At 56.5% G+C, this 21,165-nt stretch overlaps 1 protein-coding gene across 3 annotated transcripts; it reads right to left on the reverse strand.

Annotated features, from left to right (window-relative positions):
- Positions 1–15,274, reverse strand: LOC105480374 (myosin light chain 3). Of its 3 annotated transcripts, none has more exons than XM_011739097.2 (7): positions 15,058–15,274; positions 12,760–12,787; positions 12,476–12,625; positions 11,261–11,434; positions 10,174–10,251; positions 10,021–10,062; positions 1–636 (listed from the first exon to the last, which is right to left on the reverse strand). In XM_011739097.2, the coding sequence occupies exons 1-6, from the start codon at positions 15,193–15,195 to the stop codon at positions 10,034–10,036; spliced, it is 597 nt and encodes a 198-aa protein (XP_011737399.1). In that variant the 5' UTR covers positions 15,196–15,274; the 3' UTR covers positions 1–636; positions 10,021–10,033. The 3 variants fall into 3 exon arrangements, with proteins under 3 accessions (XP_011737399.1, XP_011737398.1, XP_011737397.1); XM_011739096.2 differs by lacking the exon at positions 1–636 and adding an exon at positions 9,667–9,887; XM_011739095.2 differs by lacking the exon at positions 1–636 and adding an exon at positions 9,667–9,891 and having other exon boundaries at positions 15,058–15,273.
- Between the last annotated feature and the right edge of the window lie 5,891 nt (positions 15,275–21,165).

Raw genomic sequence — 21,165 nt, forward strand, 5'->3', positions numbered from 1 at the left:
CCCAACTAATTTTTGTATTTTTAGCAGAGATAGCATTTCGCATTGTTGGCCAGGTTGGTCTTGAACTCCTGACCTTAAGTGATCTCCCTGCCTCGGCCTCCCAAAGTGCTGAGATTACAGGCATAAGCCACTGTGCCTGGCCAGTGCAGTCTTTTATAAAGCAGTCTTGGCGGTCAATGAATGAGGTCCACCAGGCAGATAAGCAAAAGGAAAGAGCATGAGTAACAACCTGAAAGCGTGGGCCTGGAAGCCACTGATGTCCAAGCCCCAGGGAGATTGGGGCAGGGAGGCTGAGTGGGTGCCAAGGACATAAGGGTGGAAGGGAGGATGACCTCACATGGAGCAGAGGGGATATGTGAAGAACTGGCCAGAGGAAGCAGAGGGCTGGGAGACTGGGAGCAGGATGCATTCCAAAGCCTCAGGGCTTGCTCCCCAGAGGATGATGGGCAGGACTGCAGGTTCAGTCAGTTCAACAGCGGGCAGCGTTGACTCCGTCATCCAGCATAGAGAAGGCACCCCATCGGTGTTTAATAAATGCATGTAGAAGGGCGAGAATGAAGAGATGATCCCTCCAAGTCAACCACACCTTCTCCAATTTCTGGCCTTTTGGGGTCAGGGTTAGGGCCAGCGTGCAGCCTAGGGTCAGATGTCAACATAGGGTTGGGATGCATTTCACCCATTCACCCATGCAGACCAAGGGAAGATGGAGGGGAAGCTTCTGGGGAGTGAGGGCATCCCCAGGGTTCAGGTCAGATGATCCAGAACCCCCAGGTCCTGGCAGCCCGCCCAGGACCCTGTTTCTCATTTGGGGCCTTCTTGCTTCCCCCAGCCCACACCCCCACATGAAACGTGCCTGCCTATACTTAATTCATTATGCTCAGCTGGGTGGGAGGCCTGGCGAGCCGGGTTTTTTTTCCCCTGAGCTCAGACATTCCTTGCTTTATTATTCTCCACATTTCAAAGCAGCTGTCACCTCCCCCAACCGCCCCCAGCCCGAAGCTCAGAGTCCAGAAGGGGCCTCTCCAGGGCTCAGAACACCAGAGTCTCCAACACCTCCAGCCCGGCACAGAAGGGAAATTAAGGCCAGAGATGGATGGGATAGCATCCCAGGGAGACCTGCAGGGCTCTCCCCCAACAGTCTGCACCTGAACTTATCCTCCCCTAGGTGTCCCAGTTACCCTCCCATAACACTGTCTTTTTGCCTCTCTGCACCCACTCTGTTCCACCCTCCACACAGGCGGCCACAGTGGTCCCTTCATAACACAAAGAGAACCCCCGTCTCCCCCGCTGGAGCAGGTGCTAGAAGAATTATCAAAGTCCCTGCCCTGCTCAGGTCCTGGCAAACTGAGCCCTCACTGAGTCAGTGGCCTTACAGAGGGCAAGCTCCATCCCTAGAAAATAGCAGGGCCACGGCCAGCCTAGTGAACCACCAAGGGGCCAGCCAGGGGTGAAACAGTTCTGGAGACTCAATTTCAGAGAAACGGGGAGGCCCTAGACAGATTTCTCCTCTACATCTGAGAGCTGCCCATGCAGAGCTTCCTCGGCAGGGTCTAAGATCCTGTTGCATTTAAGCAGGCAGCAGCTTGGTCAGACTTGCCCTGGAAAAGAGGTTGGAGGAGGGACTTTGGCCCCAGGAGAAAATGGGGCAGGGGCCCAAGTGGGGCAGGCAACCCGGGGGCCTGGAAACTGAGTCCAGCTGTCCCTGTCAGCGCTCAGGCTGCCTTGCGCACACTCACCCCATCACTGGGTACGCCCACTCAGGCCTGGGGCTTGACGGCAGCATTCTCGAGTGCCCAGGAGGGTAGAGGTGACTCTGTAATGTGGTCCTGGAGGGTTCTTGGAGTCCACTGCAAGCCTGGGAGCCGAGAGCCCTCCCATATGTCCAGTTCTACTCTGAAACACCCCAAGAACTCCATCACTATGAGAAAGGCCCCTTTTGGAGAGGGACTGCACAGAGCCTGAGTCAGCCCTCAGAGCAGGCCCCTTTCCAGGAATACAGCTGTCCCAGCCTAGAGCTTGGGGTCTGGCCATGTCACCCTCTTGAGGGCGCCCAACCCAGGACCCCTCACTGAGCCTGGGCCATATAGAGGGAAACCTCACTTCCCTCTCATCCCTCAGCCTCAAGATCCATCCACCTTTCCTGGGGCTAGAAGCCATTAAACATCTGCCTTCCTGCCACAGCAGCCACCATCCCACACCTTGTGCTGCAGCTAGGGATGTGAGGTCACTGCCATGAGCTTCCCCACCTCCAGTTGCGGGCCCCAGAGGTGGAAACAGGTATGGACATCCAGAGGTTTGGGGAAACTCAGAATCTCAGGATCCCAGATACTCCAACAAAGAGTTGATGTATCTTCTCCCTTGTGCCCCACCACCCCCAGCCCTGACCTCACAGCACCTGCCTGTTCCAGAGGCTCATTAGCACCTCCCTGCCAAGTTCCCATTCCCCACTCCATCCCAGTGGCAAGGCTGGGCCTCTGTTACTCATCACAGGTGCGGCACAGTTAACACCTGAAAATTACATGGTGGAGGGAGGGAGGGAGGGAGGGAGGGAGAATGGATGGATGAATGGATGAATAAGTTGATTCAAATGAACCTTGGACCTGGCAAAGATCTGCTCCATTCAAGGGTCTCTATCCAGGGGTTTGGGAAATGCTGACTGCAACAAACTGTGAAATTTCCTCAAAACTTAAAAACTGACTTGTAAGGTAAGGTCTTATTTGCCAAGTAGAGATATGGAAAACAACAGCTACCGTCATCATTGTTTTTGTAAACAAAAGGATATTCTCAAGGCAAAAGAAAGTAGGCAGGGTGCAATCTTGGAAGAAAGACAAGCATTGAAGATGCATAAATTGGGATCCTGGAAAATATACAATATAGGACATTTTTTCAAAACTTTCTTGGGTATTGGGATAAGTTGGGCCTCAGGGCTTGGAAATGCCCAAGTGCTTCCAATTTCCACCAGGGTAAGAGCCCCTTCTGCAGCCTTTCTGGCTGGGATTGGTTCCCCTCTGCTTGCATATTCCTCAGGACAGAGGGCTCACCACCTCTCCCAGTTAGCTCAGGGGCTGACAATGACATTGTAGAACACCTTTAAATGGCTTCCAAGCCTACCACGGGAGAGAGGTAAGGAGACCAGGAGCAGGGTATGATGGCAGAGGGGTTGAGGGGAGGGAAGACCAAGGCTTCCAGCCCCAGGGCATAGCTGTGGTAAGGAAAAGGGCATACTCATGTCCAGCTGGACCAAAGTAGAAAAATCAGGAAGCTGCCAAGATCTGAACTTTCCCAAGGGGCACCTGGAAGTGCGGAGTCTGGAGTCTGAGTCTTCCGGCTGCCCCATTCCACCCCAAACGGCCCTTCAGAAAGGTTCTGATGTGCACCATGGCCACGGCCTCGGTAGATATGTGAGGTACCCAAGCCCATAGACCAGAGGTGGGGGTGGAGAGTGAAAGAAAATGGTGGAAGCTCAGGAGTCCTCAGGTGGGCTGGAGATGAGGGTGCAGGCAGGAACCCAGCCCAGACCTGACCTTCGAGGGCCTTCTCTGTCCAAGAGGCCCTGGGCCCTGGCTGCTGAGACTGGAGGGGCCTGCTGGGTGATCAGGCCTGGGGGAGTGTCATGTGCACACACACACACGCACACGCCACATTCCAGTTGTGCTCTGTCAGCGTTTGGGCAAACCAGGATTGTGTGGCTTTGGGAGGACAGGGAACAAATAACCCCCAAAAGTGGGCCAGGGAGGGACTGGGGCTGGTTGAAAGGAACTTGGGAGAACCCCAGGGAACCACTTCGGTGCTGGGTCACCAGGTTCAAGATCCGGGTTTTCCTGCTGTGCTCTGAGGTGACTGGATCAGCATTTCCCCTGTTCCCAGGCAGGCCCGCCCTCTCCCTGACCCCACAACTCTCACGACTACCCATGGCCTCGGGACCAACCACTGAGGACACCCCAAACCCCACCGTATGCAACACAAGGAGCTCCTGTCACACTGCTACCTGACTTTTTTTGGCCCCTCCTCCCCTGTTCCATACATTCCGTCACCCCCTGACCTCTCTTAAGGCCTCCATCAGCTTTCCATAAGACTGTCTGCCACTGAGTGCTGTGAGCCCTACAGTCCACTTTCTCACGGCTGCACTGATTTCCTTTCTTCTTGTGGCCTGGCAAAATTTTCATCCAATGCCTGACTTCTTCAAGATCCCACCTGACTTCTTTCTATCTCAGCCTGAATTTCTGGCCTTCCTGGCACTGCTACTCCATGCCATCTCATTCATGTCCCAGTGGTAACCCCAGGATCCCTGGGGATGATGTCTGGAAGAGAGGATGGAGGGTGCGGCAGGCTAACAAGAGCCACGGGCATCCACGCAGGAACATCCGAGCAGTGGAGGGATGGTTTGTTCTGGGCCCATCGCAGGCCCAGCTCTGATAATCCTCTGCCCTTGTGCTCAAGTTCCAGATCCCCAAACCCTGCCCTAAAGCAGTGAATTCCAAGGGTCCATCAGAACCTTGCTCCTGCAGTGTCACTAGACCTTCTGAGTTAGGTTTTGCAGTTTCAGGGGGACTGCCTGGCCCTGCCTGGGGTGCTGAAGCTGAACTCTACCCCTGGAGTACCCCACCGACCCTCTGACTCAGCCTGGACTGAGAATGTAGAGGTGGCTCCTCCTGCCACCTTGAGGAGACCTCAGAGATCAGGCCCCAGGCCAGAGAAGGAAAGTGAGGCACAGAGACACCCCAGAACAGACCCCAGCCTTATGGGGCACGTGACAGGGCACTTGAGGCATGGGGGGTATCAAGGTGGCCCAAGGGCAAACCCGCTGCCCTCCCACCCCTCTCCACCGGCCATAGGCTGGACCACCCTGCTTGAGGGGGGAGCTGGGACCAGTGTTTATGCCACTGTGGGGAGGCCACAGCCTGCCTGGCAGTGCCGCCTGCCCAGCGCCAGTGCTGATTCAGCCGAGTCCCCCCCAGCACATATGCACTCGGACACAGGCACGCACACTCATGCACACACAGTGGCAAATACACATGTACATATGCACAGACAAATGGGCACCGACACACTCACAGACGTGGACACACATACACAACACACATGCAAACGCAAGCCCACATTCACTCACAGACACAGATCCACAGGCATACACGGACAACTGTGGACCTAAGCACACATACACACGCACGCTTCACCCAGCCAGGACGACAGGATGCTGAGTAAGGAGAAGGCTCACCTCTGCAGCTGAGTCCCACCTTTAGGTGCCTCCACCCCATCCACTCTGATGCCTGCACCCACAGCCAGTGACCCAAACCCAGGAACACGTGGTCAGCAGAGCCACATATGAGAGGTAAATGGCCCCAGGGTAGCAACATGGCCATGGCTGGGCCAGAGGCACATTCTAAGTGGAGTTGAACTGCAACGAGTGGAACCAAACTGCCCCTGCCAGGGCTCATCAAAAAACAGCCCCAGCCCTGCCCTCACCAGCAGACCAAGGGGCCCCCAACCCATCCCCTCCCAGCCACACAAGAAGACTGGGGGCTGGGGAATGTCACGAGGGAATTACAAGATGCTCCCTTCTACCACCAAACCAAACCGAGTGGGACAGTAGCCCCCAGGGACTAGGGAAGCCTGCAGGAAGGAGGGTATGTTTGGGAAAAGCCTGGGAGTACTGCGGGCCACCCTGGAAACGAGAAGAGCAGGCATTCTTGAAAGAGTGGGACATGTATGCCTGAGGCCTGAGACTCATGTGAACTTGGATGCAGGGCACTCCTTGCTGGAGATGACTGACAGTGGGTGCAATCTCTGCTCAGGACTCCACCCAGGGCAGGCATACGCAGAAAGAAAATGCTGAGACCACTCAGTTCCATGCAGACTTCTGAAGGGGAGCTCAACACTTCTGGGCTTGGTTTTCAGGAGCAAGGTGCGCCGAACAGGCGGGAGCTGGGGACTGCCCAGTAAAGTGTCAGCCACCTCAGGGGGTGACCTGCCCAGGAGGAAGCTGGAGGTAGAGCCTGATTGGGACCTGCTCCCCTCTATGTGGGTCTTCAGCCACTCATGGGCCAGGAAGGCTGGCCAGAGCCTGCCAAGATCACACAGGCACAATAAGACGCCCTCATTGGCCGAGTGCACTGCAACGGGGCACAGAGCGCCTTCATCTGCCCCACCAGCCAACAGACTATGCACCTCTCAGTGCCGTGGCGGTAAACTGTGAAAGAGCAGATCACGACTCCTTCCCCTAAATCAGATCTGAGGCTGGAGTGGACTGAACCAGAAAGCCTTGAAATCTGTCCATGATGTTGCTGAGGATGTTTCCAAAACAGTCCTGGAATCCGACCACTTACGATCATCACCCCTGCCAGTACCCTGGGCCAAGTATACGTCTCCTCTCTCCTGGACCCTCCTCACTGGCCTCCCTGCTGCTCCTGTGGCCCCCACAGTCTCTTCTCCACACAGCGGCCAGGATGGCACTGAGAAAGCATCTCGCCAGGGCACATGCTGCAGCGACCTCTCCGACTCAGGACCTGCCCCTCTCCATGGCACTTTCTGCTCCCATCACCAGGCCTCTGTGCCCTCTGCCAGGACGTCTTCCCTCAGATGCCCACACAGCCTCCTGAAGCAGATGCTGAGTTGCCGCACAGGAATGTTCCAGCCCACCTAGGGGCCCTGCCCAGCCAGTGACAGATGGGAGTCTGTAGATAGTCTGCCTTCCTCATCCCTCAGTGAGACAATACCACCATCTCCTGGAGGTTCCCAGCAGGGCTGAGACCCCTTTGCCCATAGTGTCATCTGCTCTGCGTGCACCCCTTTGAGGGGATCTTCTTCCTTCCCAGGCCCCCCACCACCCCCCCCCCCACGCTCCCTGGAATCACCTTCCAGGCAGACTACTTGCAGGTAGTCCTTGATCTGGCCCTTGTCTCAGGGATCACTTGTAGGGGAGCCCAGCCTAAGACACTCCATCTCTCCCTTTTTTTCCCTTTAGCAATAACTCCCCATCTCCCCTCCCCCAGCCCCTACCATTTACTTTCTGTCTGTATGAATTTGACTACTCTAGGACCCTTAGATAAGTGGACTCGTACAGTATTTTGTGTGTATGTGACTGATTTATTTCACTTAGCGTAATGTCCTCAAGGTTCACCCACACTGCTGCATGTGTCCGCATGGCCTTGCTTTGTCAGGCTGAGTGACACTCCCTTGTGGATAGACCGCATTTGCTTACCCATTCGCCCTCCACGACACCTGGGTTGCTTCCACCTTTTAGCTACTGCAAATAGTGCTGCTGTGAACGTGGGTGTGCAAATATCTGTTCAAACCCTGCTTTCAAGTAGTTTAGGTACTTGCCCAGAAGTAGAATTGCTGGTCATCTGGTCATTCTATTTTGTGGGAAACTGCTATAGTGTTTTCCACAGTGGCTGCACCATTTTACTTTCAAATTTCAACAGTGCCCAAGGGTTCTAATTTCTCCACATCTTCAACAACACTTGTTATTTTCTGTTGTTTTGTAACAGCCATCCTAATGGGTGTGAGGCAGTATCTCACTGCGGTTTTAATTTGCATTTATCTAATGATTAGTGATATTCAGCATCTTTTCATGTGCTTATTGGCTATATCTGTATATCCTTTGGTTTTTTGTTCTGTTTTGTTTTGTTTTTTTGAGATGGAGTCTTGCTCTGTTGCCCAGGCTGGAGTGCAGTGGTGCAATCTCAGGTCACTGCAACCTCCGCCTCCCAGGCTCAAATGATTCTTTGGCCTCAGCCTCCCAAGTGGCTGGGATTACAGGCATCTGCCAGCATGCTGGGCTAATTCTTGTATTTTTGTAGAGACAGGGTTTCACCATGTTGGTCAGGCTGGTCTTGAACTCCTGACCTCATGTGATTTCTCCCAGCCTCCCAAAGTGCTGGGATTACAGGCGTGAGCCACCACACCAGGCCTGTATATCCTCTTTAGAGAAATGTATACATACAAGTAATTTGCCTATTTTTTAACTGGGTTGTTTGGGGGGTGATTGTTGAGTTACAGAAGTTCTTTATGTATTCTAAATATTATCTTCTCTCCATTAAATCTTTGCTCAACTATTTCCTGCTCAGATAATCCTTGACCTCATTATTTAACATGTCACCCACCTCCCGGCTTACACACACACACATGCATGCACACACCACAGCGCTCCCTGCTTTCAGTCCTTCTCTGCCTTTAGCACCATTCGACACTCCACTGCCAGAATTTGTCTGGTTTGTGTGAGTTCTACAAGGGCAGAGGTTTCCACTGCCTTCTGCAGTGTTCCCAGCACCTAGAACACAGCCTGGCACACAGTCGGTGCTCAGTAAATGCTTGAGAGCATGAAAGGAGGACGCAACAGACTCCTGCGACACACTCACCCCTCACATGCACTCTCTCCCACATTGCCGGCAACCCCCATCCACACACACTCTCACACACACTCAGGACTCCCCACACCACACAGCCCCTTGGGCAGTCTGATCTACACCGGCCCTCCAAGTCACTCTCACCCCACCACATCCCCCCTGCCACGCAGACATGCGCATCCACATGAGGTCATGAAAAGGCTCCCTCTGGAGCTGCCCTGACTCCTGGGTCCTCCTGGCCTGCAAGATGTTTCCCATCCAGTGTGGCCCACTCCCCACTCAAAGCCTTTGATCTCCCCTACATTTCTATATCTGGGGCCCCCAGCCTCTCTGCAGGGCTTTGCTCTCCCTTCACATCAAGCCTGCACCAATCATCTCCTCCAGGAAGCCTCTGCTCTCTATCTCATCAGCATCCAGGACCCAGGGGAGGGACCCTGGCCCCAGAGCAGGGAGTGGAATGGGGCAGGGCTCTGCAGGTGTGTGCACCTCTCTCCACCACGCAGGGATTGCATGCTGTCTTCTGCTGAGGAGCCCAGGGCTATCCCCACAAAGCCTCCACCTCTGACCTAGAGCCACACTGCTGGCAGAGTGGCTCAGTTTCCCCATCGGAGTCAGGGCAAGGGGTAAGGCCCCTTCAGTTCTGACAACCTGGGGACAAAGTTAGCTCCTGCCCTGTCACCCATTCCCAATGTCACTCAGGCAAGGCCATTCCCTGTGCTGGACCTCAGCTTTCCCACCCATGATAGAGTGGCTCTGGGCCAGTGCCCCATGGTCACCCAGTTGGTGGACATGCAGTGAGACGGCTCAGACAGTGCTCTCAGGCTCCCAGCAGCCCGCATCCCTGTTAGTGGCCCCAGCATGGCTGCCTCCTACAGAAGGCTGGGTGGGGGGCAAGCACAACAGAGAAGCACTCGGCCTCCTCCAGCTCAGCGTCCATAGGCCACAGAATTCACAGAGGCAAGCCAAGGGCCACAGAGAGGAAAGAAGGAGAGAGGGAAAGAAGGAGGAAAGAGAAGAGGGGAAGGAGAAATATGGGACAAAGAGGGAAAGGAAGGAAGGAAGGAGGGGAAGGAGAGAGGAAAGAAGGGAGGAAGGAAAAAAGGGGGAAGGAAGAAGGAACAGAGGAAAGGGAGAAAGGAAGGAAGAAGGGGAGGAAGAGGAGGAAAATGGGAGGGAATGTAGGAAAGAAGGAAGGAAGAAAGGGAGGGAGGTGGGTAGGAAGGGAGGGAAGGAGAAAGACAGAAGAAAAAGGAGGAGAGGGAGGGAAGGAGAGAGGGGAAAAAAAAGAGGGAGGAAGGGAAGGAAGTCAGAAAGGAAGGCCGGCAAGAAGGCATTTATTCATGAGGCCCATGGGGTGGGGACGGAGCTGCCTGCCGTCACAGGTAAGCACAGCCTGAGAGGGGCCAGAGATGGCAGCCACGCAGAGGTCCGAGGGTTTGTGCAGGGTCTTGATACGCTCCCCTCCTTCCCCCGACTCCAGGCCGCTGGTGTCAGCATCACACATGGGAGATGAGACGTCCCTGCACAGCCTTCCCTGGGCTTCCTGAGAGCAAAGGCAGTGCAGATTACAGAGGAGGAGGGAGATGGAGGCAGCAGGATGTCAAGTGAGCACTGCAGCTGGTGGAGTGTAGGGAGGTGGCAGCAGCGGGTTCAGGAGGGAGTGGGTGCCTACCTGGGCAGGAGGTTTAGCTGGCCATGATGTGCTTCACGAATGCTGGAAAGAAGAGGAGAGTGAGTGGCAGGGATGCAACATGGGGCAGCCATGGCTGGAAGCCTGGGTCCCAGCACTCCCCTCCCGGAAGATCCCTGCCCCTGCTGAGCCCACCTTCGTAGTTGATGCAGCCGTTGGAGTCCTCTTGCCCAGCCATCAACTTCTCCACTTCGTCTTCTGTCAGCCTCTCACCTGCAGGAGTGGGAGGCTGAGTCAGCACTGTGCGTGCAGAGGCATGATGGGGTGGGGGCACCCACTGAATCCCTCTAGACAGTGGTTCAACCTCTCCAGTATTCCCACAGCCAGCACTGTTCACAAGACCTTGGCCATCACCCCATTTCTGAGGCCAGGAGAATCAATGACAAGTTAAAAAGGGGCCTGGGGTGCAGCATGTGCTGTCCTCTGTCCCACTAGGCTGAGAGGGGGACCCTCCACCAGGAGGAAGCCAGGCCTCCCTAGAAGCAGTCCCTTGGGGCAGCCCCTTGAAGCTAGAGGAACGGCCCATGCGGTGGAGTTGGGGACCTTGGGAGAGGATGGTGGAGGGGGCCAAGAGACCACCCGCTGCTCCCCAAGTCTGGCATTCTCCTGCCTCCGTACTTCTGTGTGCTGTGCTGGTCCCCCTTCAAAGTGCCAGCCGCAGCTCCCCCTAATTACCCCCACCTCTAGACACACACACACACAGAGAGAGAGAGAGGAGAGAGAGACCAGCACAGAGCTGAAACAGTAGGCACTCAAATGTTTGCTGCAGGAAAAAATCACTTTGAAGAGGGACCCCCTACTGCAGGCAGCTGATGGTGGGGGTACAAGTGGGAGGTACACAAGTCTCCACAGAGGTCAGAATCCCCAGGGGGCAGGCACTCGACCTGCTTGACCACTTAGGGCTGTGGCCCTGGAATTTGACCTTGGAGTAATGACCACCAGGACGATGGCCTGGAGTCGTGGGAAGGAAGGGAGCATATCAAGACAGCTCCTTCCTGCCCTGCTGTGTCCCCAGAGCTGATGTCATCCCCCTTCTGTGAGCTGCACCAGCATGCTTGCTTTATTCCCCTCCTAAGTAACAGTTCTGTTGTCTGCTGTTGAGGCTCCCTAACTATGTAACTCTCTCCATTTCACCAGTGGGTCACAGGCCTGGGGGGCAACAGAGTGGTTTCTCCCAGGATGCCCCTGGAAGGAGGGGGGTAGGGGAGGAGGCTGCCCTCACCCAGCGTGGCCAACACGTGGCGAAGCTCAGCACCCATGACAGTGCCATTGCCCTCCTTGTCGAAGACCCGTAGCCCCTCCACGAAGTCCTCATAGGTGCCCGTGTCCTTGTTTTTGGAAATGTGCTGGAGCATGGGCAGGAAAGTTTCAAAGTCCATCATCTTGGTATTGAGTTCTGCAGAAAAATGGTCCCAGGTTCCAGGGTCTAAGGCTGGGGTGGGCACACCCCTCCCCCGTGCCTGGTAATGAGGAGCTATCCCCACCGCCCCCACAGTTCTACAACAGTCTACACCAGTTCTCACAGCAGTCTACTCCAGTGTGCCATTTAAAAGCAAGCTACCACAACGAGGCACTTTATAGTCTACTGAGCAATGCACTGTTTCCATAACCCTTTGCCATTCACAAAGGGAGTCTGCTGCCCTGAGCCACCACGGAGGGCTCTGTCCAGAACCCCTTGCCAACTTTTGGGAAACAGTCCTCCCTTCATGGCATTTTCTTATAGACCTCACCCTCCACCACCTGTGATTGGGTGAGGAGCAGCTAGGCCAATCAGAGACCTTCCCTGGGACTTTTAAACCCTTGGTGGGGGCTTGGGCCTCACTCCCTTTTTTTTTTTTTTTTAGCTTTAAACTTTTATTCATTTGTGTATTTATTCATTTATTTATTTATTTATTTATTTTTAGACACAAGGTCTTCTTGTTCTGTCATCCAGACTGGAGTACAGTGGTGTGAGTATAGCTCACTGCAACCTCAAATTCCTCGGCTCACAGGATCCTCCTGGCTCAGCTTCCTAAGTAGCTGGGACCACAGGTGCATGCCACCATGCCAAGCTAAATTTTTAATTTTTGTAGAGATGGAATTTCACTATGTTACCCAGGCTGGTCTCAAACTCCTGGCCTCAAGTGATCCTTCCAAAGGACTGGGATAACAGCATCCCACTGCCCACTGCTGTCACTGCCTGACCTTCTCACTCCTCCGTAGGTGTCAGCACCTACCACCAGGAGGCCTGGCAAATCAGCATGGAGCCAGATGCTCTAGCAAACCATTACCGCATGTCTCCTGGTCAGCATGGCCCTGTGACTGGCCTCGGTGTCCTCACTGGGACAACGGGAGGATGTCGGGAAAGATTCTCATGCTATCCCGTAGGATGGATGGCAGCCCACCCAGGCAGTCTCTCTGGGACTGACACTATGGGGCTCTTGGGCAGGTGCACTACCTTCCTGTTTTGGCTTCCCCAGGACACGGAGCACCTCCGCCTGTGTGGGGTTCTGGCCCAGCGCCCGCAGGACATCCCCACACTGCCCGTAGGTGATCTTCATCTCACACTTGGGTGTGCGGTCGAACAGCATGAAGGCTTCCTTGAACTCTGCCAGGAGAGGGCAGTGAGCCACAGACACTCCCAGGCTCAGCCTACCCCACTCCCCACACCCCTGGCAGGACCCTCAGACCAGGGAACCCCAGCCCAATCCTGCAACCCCTGGACTCAAGACCCCTGCTCACCTTCAATCTGCTCAGGTGTGAACTCGATCTGAAAAGAGACCCCAAAGACTCAGATGCCCGGCTTAAAAGGTAGGACCACGCCTCCTCCTGGGCACTCCATGGCCAGCCCAGAATGTCAACTGTCTCAGCCTGTCCCATTCCAGCATCCCAGCCTGCACCCCCAGGACCTCCTGCAGTCCACCTTGACGCTCTCCTGCCTCCTTGACCCCTCCACCTGTCCGGCCAGAAGGCCTTGAGTCTGTGTGCACCCAGCCCCTGATTCTCGGTGGAATCAGGGGTAGCAGTGAGGAGGGAGGCCGCATGCCCAAGGTCTCAGGCCAGTGGGGGCCTTACCTGATGCTCCTGGTTCTGGACAGATGTGCCTTAAGACGCAAGCCCCAGTCAGGCTGGCTTTGCTTGGGGCCTGGTGGGCAGGACTGTCAGCAAAAGTGATATGGGAAGGCCCAGGGTGGCAGGAGGAATAAGGGCAATGGTATAGGCTGAGGGCTCGTGGCAGCATCAGGGGTGAGCACAAGTGTGAATGTGTGTGTGTGAGCATGTGTCTATATACGTCTGCCTTCACAGAGACCCCTGAGCCCTCAAGACCGGGCAATCACTCACCAGCCCCACCTATACCTATTTCTCACACACCCTGTCTGTAGGCCCCTGGGAAGCTCCTGCACCCCAGGACAGCACAGGGCCGGGGCAGTGCTGCTGAGTGTTTGCTGAAGTCACATTGGGGCCACCTTGATTGACGTCAATCAAGAGGCCTCCAGGGATCCAGTGTCCCCCTCCTCACCGGATACCAGGTCTATTTTTATCACTGCAGTCACTCGCCCCAAGGTCAAGGTCACACGAGGGAAAGGAGCTTGGGGGAGGGGCATGACTGACGTTTCTCTCATGGCTGCTGCCTCGGGGACCCACCAACGTCCACAGTGCATGCCAGCACAGAGGGACACCCTGTTCAGGGCCACCCTACCATGTCTGTCCCTCCTGGCTTCCGGCTCGACCAGAAGAACAGGTTGGGAAGAAGAGGTTGTCATTCCTGGCTCCCTGAGGGCTCTCTCTACCAGGAAGCCTGCTGAGATTAGGATATCTGAGCTCCTGGGAAAGGTTCCCTGCCCTTTACCTGCCACCTGGGGAAGGGGGAAGAGGGCCCATGAGGGGTCTCATCGTCCCTACCTCTCAGAAGGGTGTCTGTGCCAACCTCAGACCTGGCGAGAAAGGACAATGCCACCAGGGGCCATGGCTGTGGTCAGAGCCTCACCACGAGGCCTGCAGAATGCAAGCCTGAGACCTGGGGTGACCAACTCCAGATGCATATACTCTGAATGGTTCCCAGCAGCCCTGCAAGAGGGGACTTGCTGTTCTGTTTCACAGCTGAGGAAACCACACCTCAGAGCACTGAAGAACTTGGCAACTAAAATGGAGCAGAGTTGGAATTTGAACCCTTGCCTCGAAGGACATGGTAGGTGTCTCTGGGAAGGGCTCATGAACAGGAGGCAAGACTTCACCGATGGAATATAGGTCTTGCTGGGCATGTGGGGATGGGGAGGGTTCCACAGGGCTCCTGAGGAGGCAGCCAGGGCAGCAGTGGTCCCAGCCAAGAACAGGGAGCAGGCAGGACACAGGGTACGTGCTGCTATGCAGATGCCACAGGTGGGAGTCATGGCTCCCTCCAAGTTTAGACTCTGAGAAAGACTTCCCAGCTGGGGAAGGGCTCCTGGGGCCACTGGTCATACCACCATGACCAGCTTCCTGCACAGCTTTCAGAATGTCCCCAGTCAGCTGATGCTTCAAGTTCCCTACCTAAAAACTGAGGCCCGGAAGTGCTGTACCAGCTTTGGGCTCGGTGACTTGAGCGAGACCCAGCCTGGACAGGGGCCCTGCTTCTTACTCCCCATCTCATCCACCCTGGGAGCGTGTATGGACTTGGGACCCTCAGCTGAAGAAGGAAAATCCCTGCCTGGCTCCCACTGGCTCCGGGATTCCCCAAGGATGAGAAGTCCAGGGAGAAGGACAAGGGAGAACCCATTTCCAAAACCACTGAAAAGACAGTCCAGACTCAAACCCCAGTCGAGACCCCACCCTTAGTTCTCAGCAGCACCAGGGGAGTCCTGCAGAACGTCTGACCATCATCCCTCCTGCTGCTGCCTTTCTGATGCCTGAAGCAGGCAGGGCTTGTCTGACCTCTGCACAGAAGCTTCCAGCGTCAGCTCAGTGCTCACTTCCAGAGCCTGACCTGCCTCTTGCTAGGTCCACTCTGGGATCCACTCACTTGCCTTGCTCCTACTGCCACCAACCAGCTCCCATACCCACCTTGATCTTGGAAGCATCAAACTCGACCTCCTTAGGGCGCTCAGGTTCAGGGGGAGGTGCGGGAGCAGGAGCTGGAGCTGGAGCTGCCTTGGCGGCCGCCTTGTCATCCTTCTTGGGCTCTGGCTTTTTGGGGGCCATTGGGGCTGTAAGTATAGAGAGGGATGTGGAAAGAAGAATGCAGAAAGCAGGGTAGGTGAGCCGCCTTGCTCAGGCCTTTATCCTGCCCAGATACTTCATGACCCCAGCCCCACCCCTGCAGTGCACAATAGGGACAGGGCCATAAAAGGATATGGCTAGGCTCAGGGGCTATTTTGGGGCCTGGGGAGGGCATTGTTCGGGCTCAGGAATGGGTAGGGGAGGAGGGATCTCCATTCCTCCCAATCACCTGTTGGGAAGGGGGAGGGAGAAAGGGGGACAAAGGCCACTGCTTAACACACACATACACACATACACACACACTCTTCTGCAAACCCGCACATACCCACACAGGGCCCTGCTGCCCCTCCGCAGGTCCGTAAGATGAAGAGGTGAAGAAGGGTGGACCAAGTACACGCTACGTGTTGTTTTGGGACCAGAAGGACTGGGATGACCTAAGGGCACCTCTGAACTTTAGCTCTCATCTGTGCATCAAAGTCCCCTGTACCCGTGTCTGTGTCTATGACCATGTCCACGTGGGGGAAGGCGGAGGTCAGCATGTGTCTGTGTGTGTCTGTGTCTATGACCATGTCCGCATGGGGGAAGGCGGAGGTCAGCATGTGTCTGTGTGTGTTGTCTCTGTGTCTGTGTCTGGTGTCTGTGTGTCTGTGGGTCTCTGTGCGTCTGTGTTTGTTGGTGAGGGGTCTGTGTACACCTGTGTGTGTTGTCTGGGTGCCTCCATGGTAGGGGACTCTGTGTGTGCCTATGTGTGCTCCATATCTGTGTCTATGTAAGGGATGGCCCAGGTGTCTGCATTTGTCTCTGTGGGTCTGGGTCTTTATGTGTGTGTGTGTCTATATGTCTATGTGAGTGTGTCTGCGGGTGTTGCTTCTGTGTGTTTATGCCTGGGTGTTTACATGTGTCTGTATGTGAGTACCTGGTCATGGCAGGCAGCTGTAGCCCTGGCTATGGGTCCAAGGGTCTCCAGGAAACCCCCACAAAGGGCAAGAGAAAGGATGCTGCTCCTTGTAGGGCAGTCGCCCCAGGCCAGTTCAGCAGCCTCCCTCTTCAGCCCCTGCTGGCCTAGAGACCAGTGTCTCAGCTTTCACCCCTGGATTCCTCCTTTCCCTCTCTACAGCCCCCAGGGACGCACATTTCCCTACACACCCCAGGCCTGGCTCCCCACTGCACCCTCTGCCCAGAGTGCCCTCGCCCCGTCTGCCTGACACATTCAAGGCTCGGCTCTACTGGCCCTCTTCCAGAAAGCTCTCTCCAGTGCTGTTCCACTGCCCCATGTTGCCCTCTGCCGACCCTTTTGGCAAGGGCCCTGAGAGGGTCTGCCTCTCTGAGGAACCGCAAGCTGCCGAGCAGGGTCTGCCCCGGTTCGAGGACGCTCATCCCCATTCCTACCACTCAGTGCCCACCTCCAGTGCCCATCCTGCAGTGCCGGGCCCTCAGGGTCCATCCCAAGGCCCAGCCTTCAGCAGATGACAGTGACAGAGTGCAGCCTGACGGGACTGCCACTTGGGGAGGTGGGAAGGCTGAAGTGGCACAAGGCTCTTCCCGCACGGGGACGCCAACAGTGGGGACATCTTGCAAACACATTGGGCTCTGTTCCTTGCCCAGCATCTGCGCCTGGGGGATGGGAAGGAGGCGCTTCTGGTTATTTTTAAGTGCCTGGAGCCTTTGATAGAAACTTCAGAGGCAGTGCCCCCACCCCCAGGGATTTCCCTGGTGTGGCGAGGGGCTAAGCCTGAGGCTGAGAGGGTGCCGTGGGGCCCAGGGCCTCTACCTGGTGCGCCCTGCTGTCTTCCTACTGGGCCCAGTCCCTCTCATCCTGTCACTCCGCCTCACAGGGAGGGACAGCAGTCCAGGACTGGGGCCGGCCCGCTCCTGACTGGAACACATTCTGCCTCTCATCTGGAGGGCAGAACACCCACATCTGGAAATCTGACAACATCCGGGGCTGGCGGGGGGAGTGCGGGGGGGCAAGTTTTTCACTTTTCTTCCAGATGTTTGGCAACAGTATTGAGAAAGAAACGGGTGGGGGGAGGGTCAGTAGAGACGAGCCAGAAATACCACAAGGGGAGAAGACAGCCAGAGGGACATGCAGAGGGGCCCCGGGGAGGTCCCACCACCCAGGCCTGCCGACCCTCAGGACAACGGGCTCTGGAAGTCACACAGGAACCCCAGCCACCCACAGACACCACCACCAAGACCCATTTTCTTGCGTTCATCATGAGGGAAGCAGAGGGTCAGAGCAGAGGACATACACAGGGCCCCCTCTCCCATCTCATTTCTTTCATCCTCACACAATTGCCATCCCTTGGAAACCACCCAGCATCGGCCCAAAAGGGGGTAAGCCAGTGACAAGAGCATCCTGAGCCTCAGCGTCCAGTTCTGTGATCCAGGATGGGCAGGCTCATGCAGCCAGCCAGAGCCACATAGTGCCACCTTTCTCCACCTGTGCATGGCAGGGTCAAGGCAGTGGCTTGGGACCCTTCTGTCACACACAGTGCAAACGTGGTCCTGCAGCAGGGACAGGGTGCACAGAGCCATCCTCACTCCCTCATCAGGACCCAGATGAAAGCTAGAGCCAGGATGGTGACCACCTGAGCTCTGATTCTGGGCATGCCCCTGCTGGCTTGGGAGCAACAGTGCCCCAGGGCTCACCCACAGGCCCACCCTCAGACCTATAACAACTGCCCAGTCCCCAGTAGGGACTCTTCAGGACCAGCCAGAGCCCTCCCAGGCACACCGAGGCCGAGAGCAAGGCAGGGGGTGAACAGGAGGCAGGAAGGTGGGCAGAGAGTTGAGGGTGGAGGGAGGAAGGATGGGCAGCAGTGGGCAGCAAGAACAGGCCACACCATGCCTGGCACTCCCCTCTCTCTCCCACATCCCAACCTGAGCTTTGTGCCCTTCAGGAGTCAGCCTAGCAGGCAGGATCTGGGCAGGGCCTCGGGGGCCTGGAGAGCCAGGGCCGGGGATCTGGGTCCTACCACTTCAGCTCCCAAAACTCTGATGTCTAAGCTGCAGCCCAGTGTGCTGCAGGCTGGCACACACCATGTCCCAGAGCCCTCTCAGGCAGCCACCTTACCTCTCCCTTCCCCTAGCCAAGAGGAATGTGGGAAAGATGTGGGCCCTGACTTCTGAGGAGTCTGTGGACTAAGACACAAAAGCCCGACCACGCCAGCCTTCTTCCAAGCTCTTGTTACCTGGCGTCTTCCGTGCATCTGCCTTCCTATGAATGTCAGCCATCACAGGAGGGAGGAATGTTCTGTTCTTCCACAGCTACATTTTCGCAGGATCTGGTACACCATAGGCATTCAATAAATGCTGGATGAACAAATGTTCCAAATATCTCAGTTTACCCACCTCTCCCAGAGGTACTGGAACCCCTTGCTAAACCCTGTCCTGGAGTGGGCCCGGAGAGATGGGGAGATTTGCCAACTGACTGACAGGAGCTCTGGCAGTGCAGAGGGCACTCTGGGACACTAGTGCGGCCAGTAGCTGCCTCCAAGCCCACCCACCACTTTCCCATGCCCACCGCAATTCAGGCGGGCTCTTCACAGCCTAAAGAGGTGAGGTCGACCCCTGTGGTACAGGCAATGACTGGACCACGACCAGCCAGCAGGGGGCGCAGAAGGGATGGGAACCGACCTTTGGTTCCTGAACTCAAACCCCAGAACCCAGGATCTCAACCTAGACCCCAGATCAGGAACCCAGAAACCCAAGCTCAGGCCCCAGACTCAGGTCTCACAATTTGAGTGCCAAACTTAGAGCCCAGAATCCAGATTCCAGGACTAGACCCGACTGTGGAGACCTAGACCAAGATCCTGGTACCCAAACCCTGATCGAAGACTCCAAGACCCAGGATGGCAAACCCGGACCTTCAACCCAGACTCCAGACCCCGGACCCCAGACACAGGACCCATGATCCTAAACCCAGACCCCAGATCCGGGACTCAAGCCCCAGGACTCTAAACCCAGACTTCCAGGACTGCAAACCCAAACCCCAGACCCAGGACCCAGGACAGGGGCTGACGGGTTTCCAGATCCGCGTGGCCCTGTGTGGACAAGGCCAGTGGGAAGGGGCACCAGAGGGTCACACTCTTGGCAACAGCAGGGGTAACTGCTTGGCAGATCTCCCTGGTAGCGTTCAGAAGGGCATGAAGAATGTCCATCATCCTGTCAGAGCCAATTTGGGGAGCTCAGACTACGGTTGCCACGTGGAGGGTGGGCAGAAGGAGGTAAGGGCCAGCTGTCCCCTGGGCCCAAGAGCCAGAGGCAGGGAAACAGGGTCGGGCTCCCCACGTGCCCTTGTCCCCTGGGCCGCAGGCTCCGCAGGCAGCCCTGGCCCGCCCTGGCCTGCCGGTCCCGCCCCTCCTGGCCCACAGCCTCTGGGCTGGGACGCAGGCCCACACTTCCCGGAGGAGTCGAGAACACGGCCTGGGCCAGACCCAGAGCCTTAGAAGTAGGTCAAATGTTGCCGCGCAGCAGGTCCTGGGGACCCTGTCCTGGTGTGGGCAGGCCCGTGGGCTGTAGCTCACTTACCAGGGCCCACTTGTGTGTCCACAGAGATGTGAACCCACCGCTACACGCTGGACACCCACGGACACAGACCCCACGCGGGGCCCCTAGGTCCCTGTCCAGCTGCACAGATGGGGAGACCGTGGCCCCAAGGAGGCAAGGGCTACCCAGCAACTCTGACTAGAGGTGGCACGAGGCAGGCACAAGGACCAGGAGAAGGAGATACATTTCTACACCATCCCATGGCCCTGGAGCCTCAGATGAAAGTCCGACTCCTGGCAGGATTTCCCAGCAAGGCCGCTCTGCCACTAACAGGATGGAGCCCACTTCCCAGAGGCACAGCCCCCGGCCTTGAGGGATGGAAAAGAGTACCCAAGGGGGAGGCAGTAGACTCCCTATGCTCCTGTGACCCGGGCTGGTCCCTGCTCCTCTTGGCCTCAGTTTCCCCACCTATACCATGGCCATGGGTGTGGCAATGTGATTCCAGGTTCAGAGGACAGTCTCTGCCCCTGAGTCCCAGCCCATCCTCACTACCCCCACACCACACACAGACAACTCTGTCCTCGAGCAGGCCAAACACAACCCTCAGGCCCCTCCCTCTGCCCACTGTGCTGACGGGGACCAGATGCTCCAACCTTGTGGTTCTAGGGGTGGGGGTGGCAGGGCTCAGCGGGCTGGCAGGCAAACCCTGGTTTTGGCCCAGGGACCTATAATCAGCTCCTGCCCCTCTGATCCCGGCCCAGGACTGACGCTTAGGGCTGTGGTGTCCTGGCCGGCTGTGGCCACGGCCGCTATATTTGGGAGCCCAATTCAGCATGAGGGAGGGGTGGGCAGGCAGAAGCCTCTAGGGACCCAAGCCTCATGAGGGACAGGATGGGGACAGCATTGGCCAGGCTTGGTCCATTCTGGAAGAAAGGCATGGCTCTGACTTTTCAGGGGCCTGGACTGGGGGACCTCAGCCCCACTCTCAGCAGCTAGTCTCAGGAGGGAGATTGAAAATGTGTCTGGAGATACTGCACCCCTGTTTAGTCCAAAGAGTGAGCATCAGTTGGGTCTGTGCATTCTGGATGCATGAGATGGAGTCTTGGGATGCCAAGGGGTCGTGGGAGCTCTGGAGGGATGAGGTTTGGGGTACCGGGGTCTGGGATAGGAGGAGGGGTTGCCGATGTGCTAATCAAAGGAGCTGAGAAAACAAAGGCCTGGGGCTTGGGTCGGGAAGAATGGAGCAAGGTGCAGCCCTGAGCCCCAGCTCCCCAGCTCTGCCTGCTGGTCCAGCTTCTGGACAGGGGCCTGGCCCCTCCCCATAGCATGGCCTGTGGCCTCCCTGAACTGCCTTGGACATTCCCTGCCACTGGGCCAAACCCTGTACTCTCCCACCAGCAGCTTCCCAAAGAGCAAATATTTATTGTCCTTGGAAGAAAAAAAAAGACTCCCCTTTTAGGA

This window comes from Macaca nemestrina, chromosome 2 (genome assembly GCF_043159975.1).
Source record: "Macaca nemestrina isolate mMacNem1 chromosome 2, mMacNem.hap1, whole genome shotgun sequence".
NCBI lineage: Eukaryota > Metazoa > Chordata > Mammalia > Primates > Cercopithecidae > Macaca > Macaca nemestrina.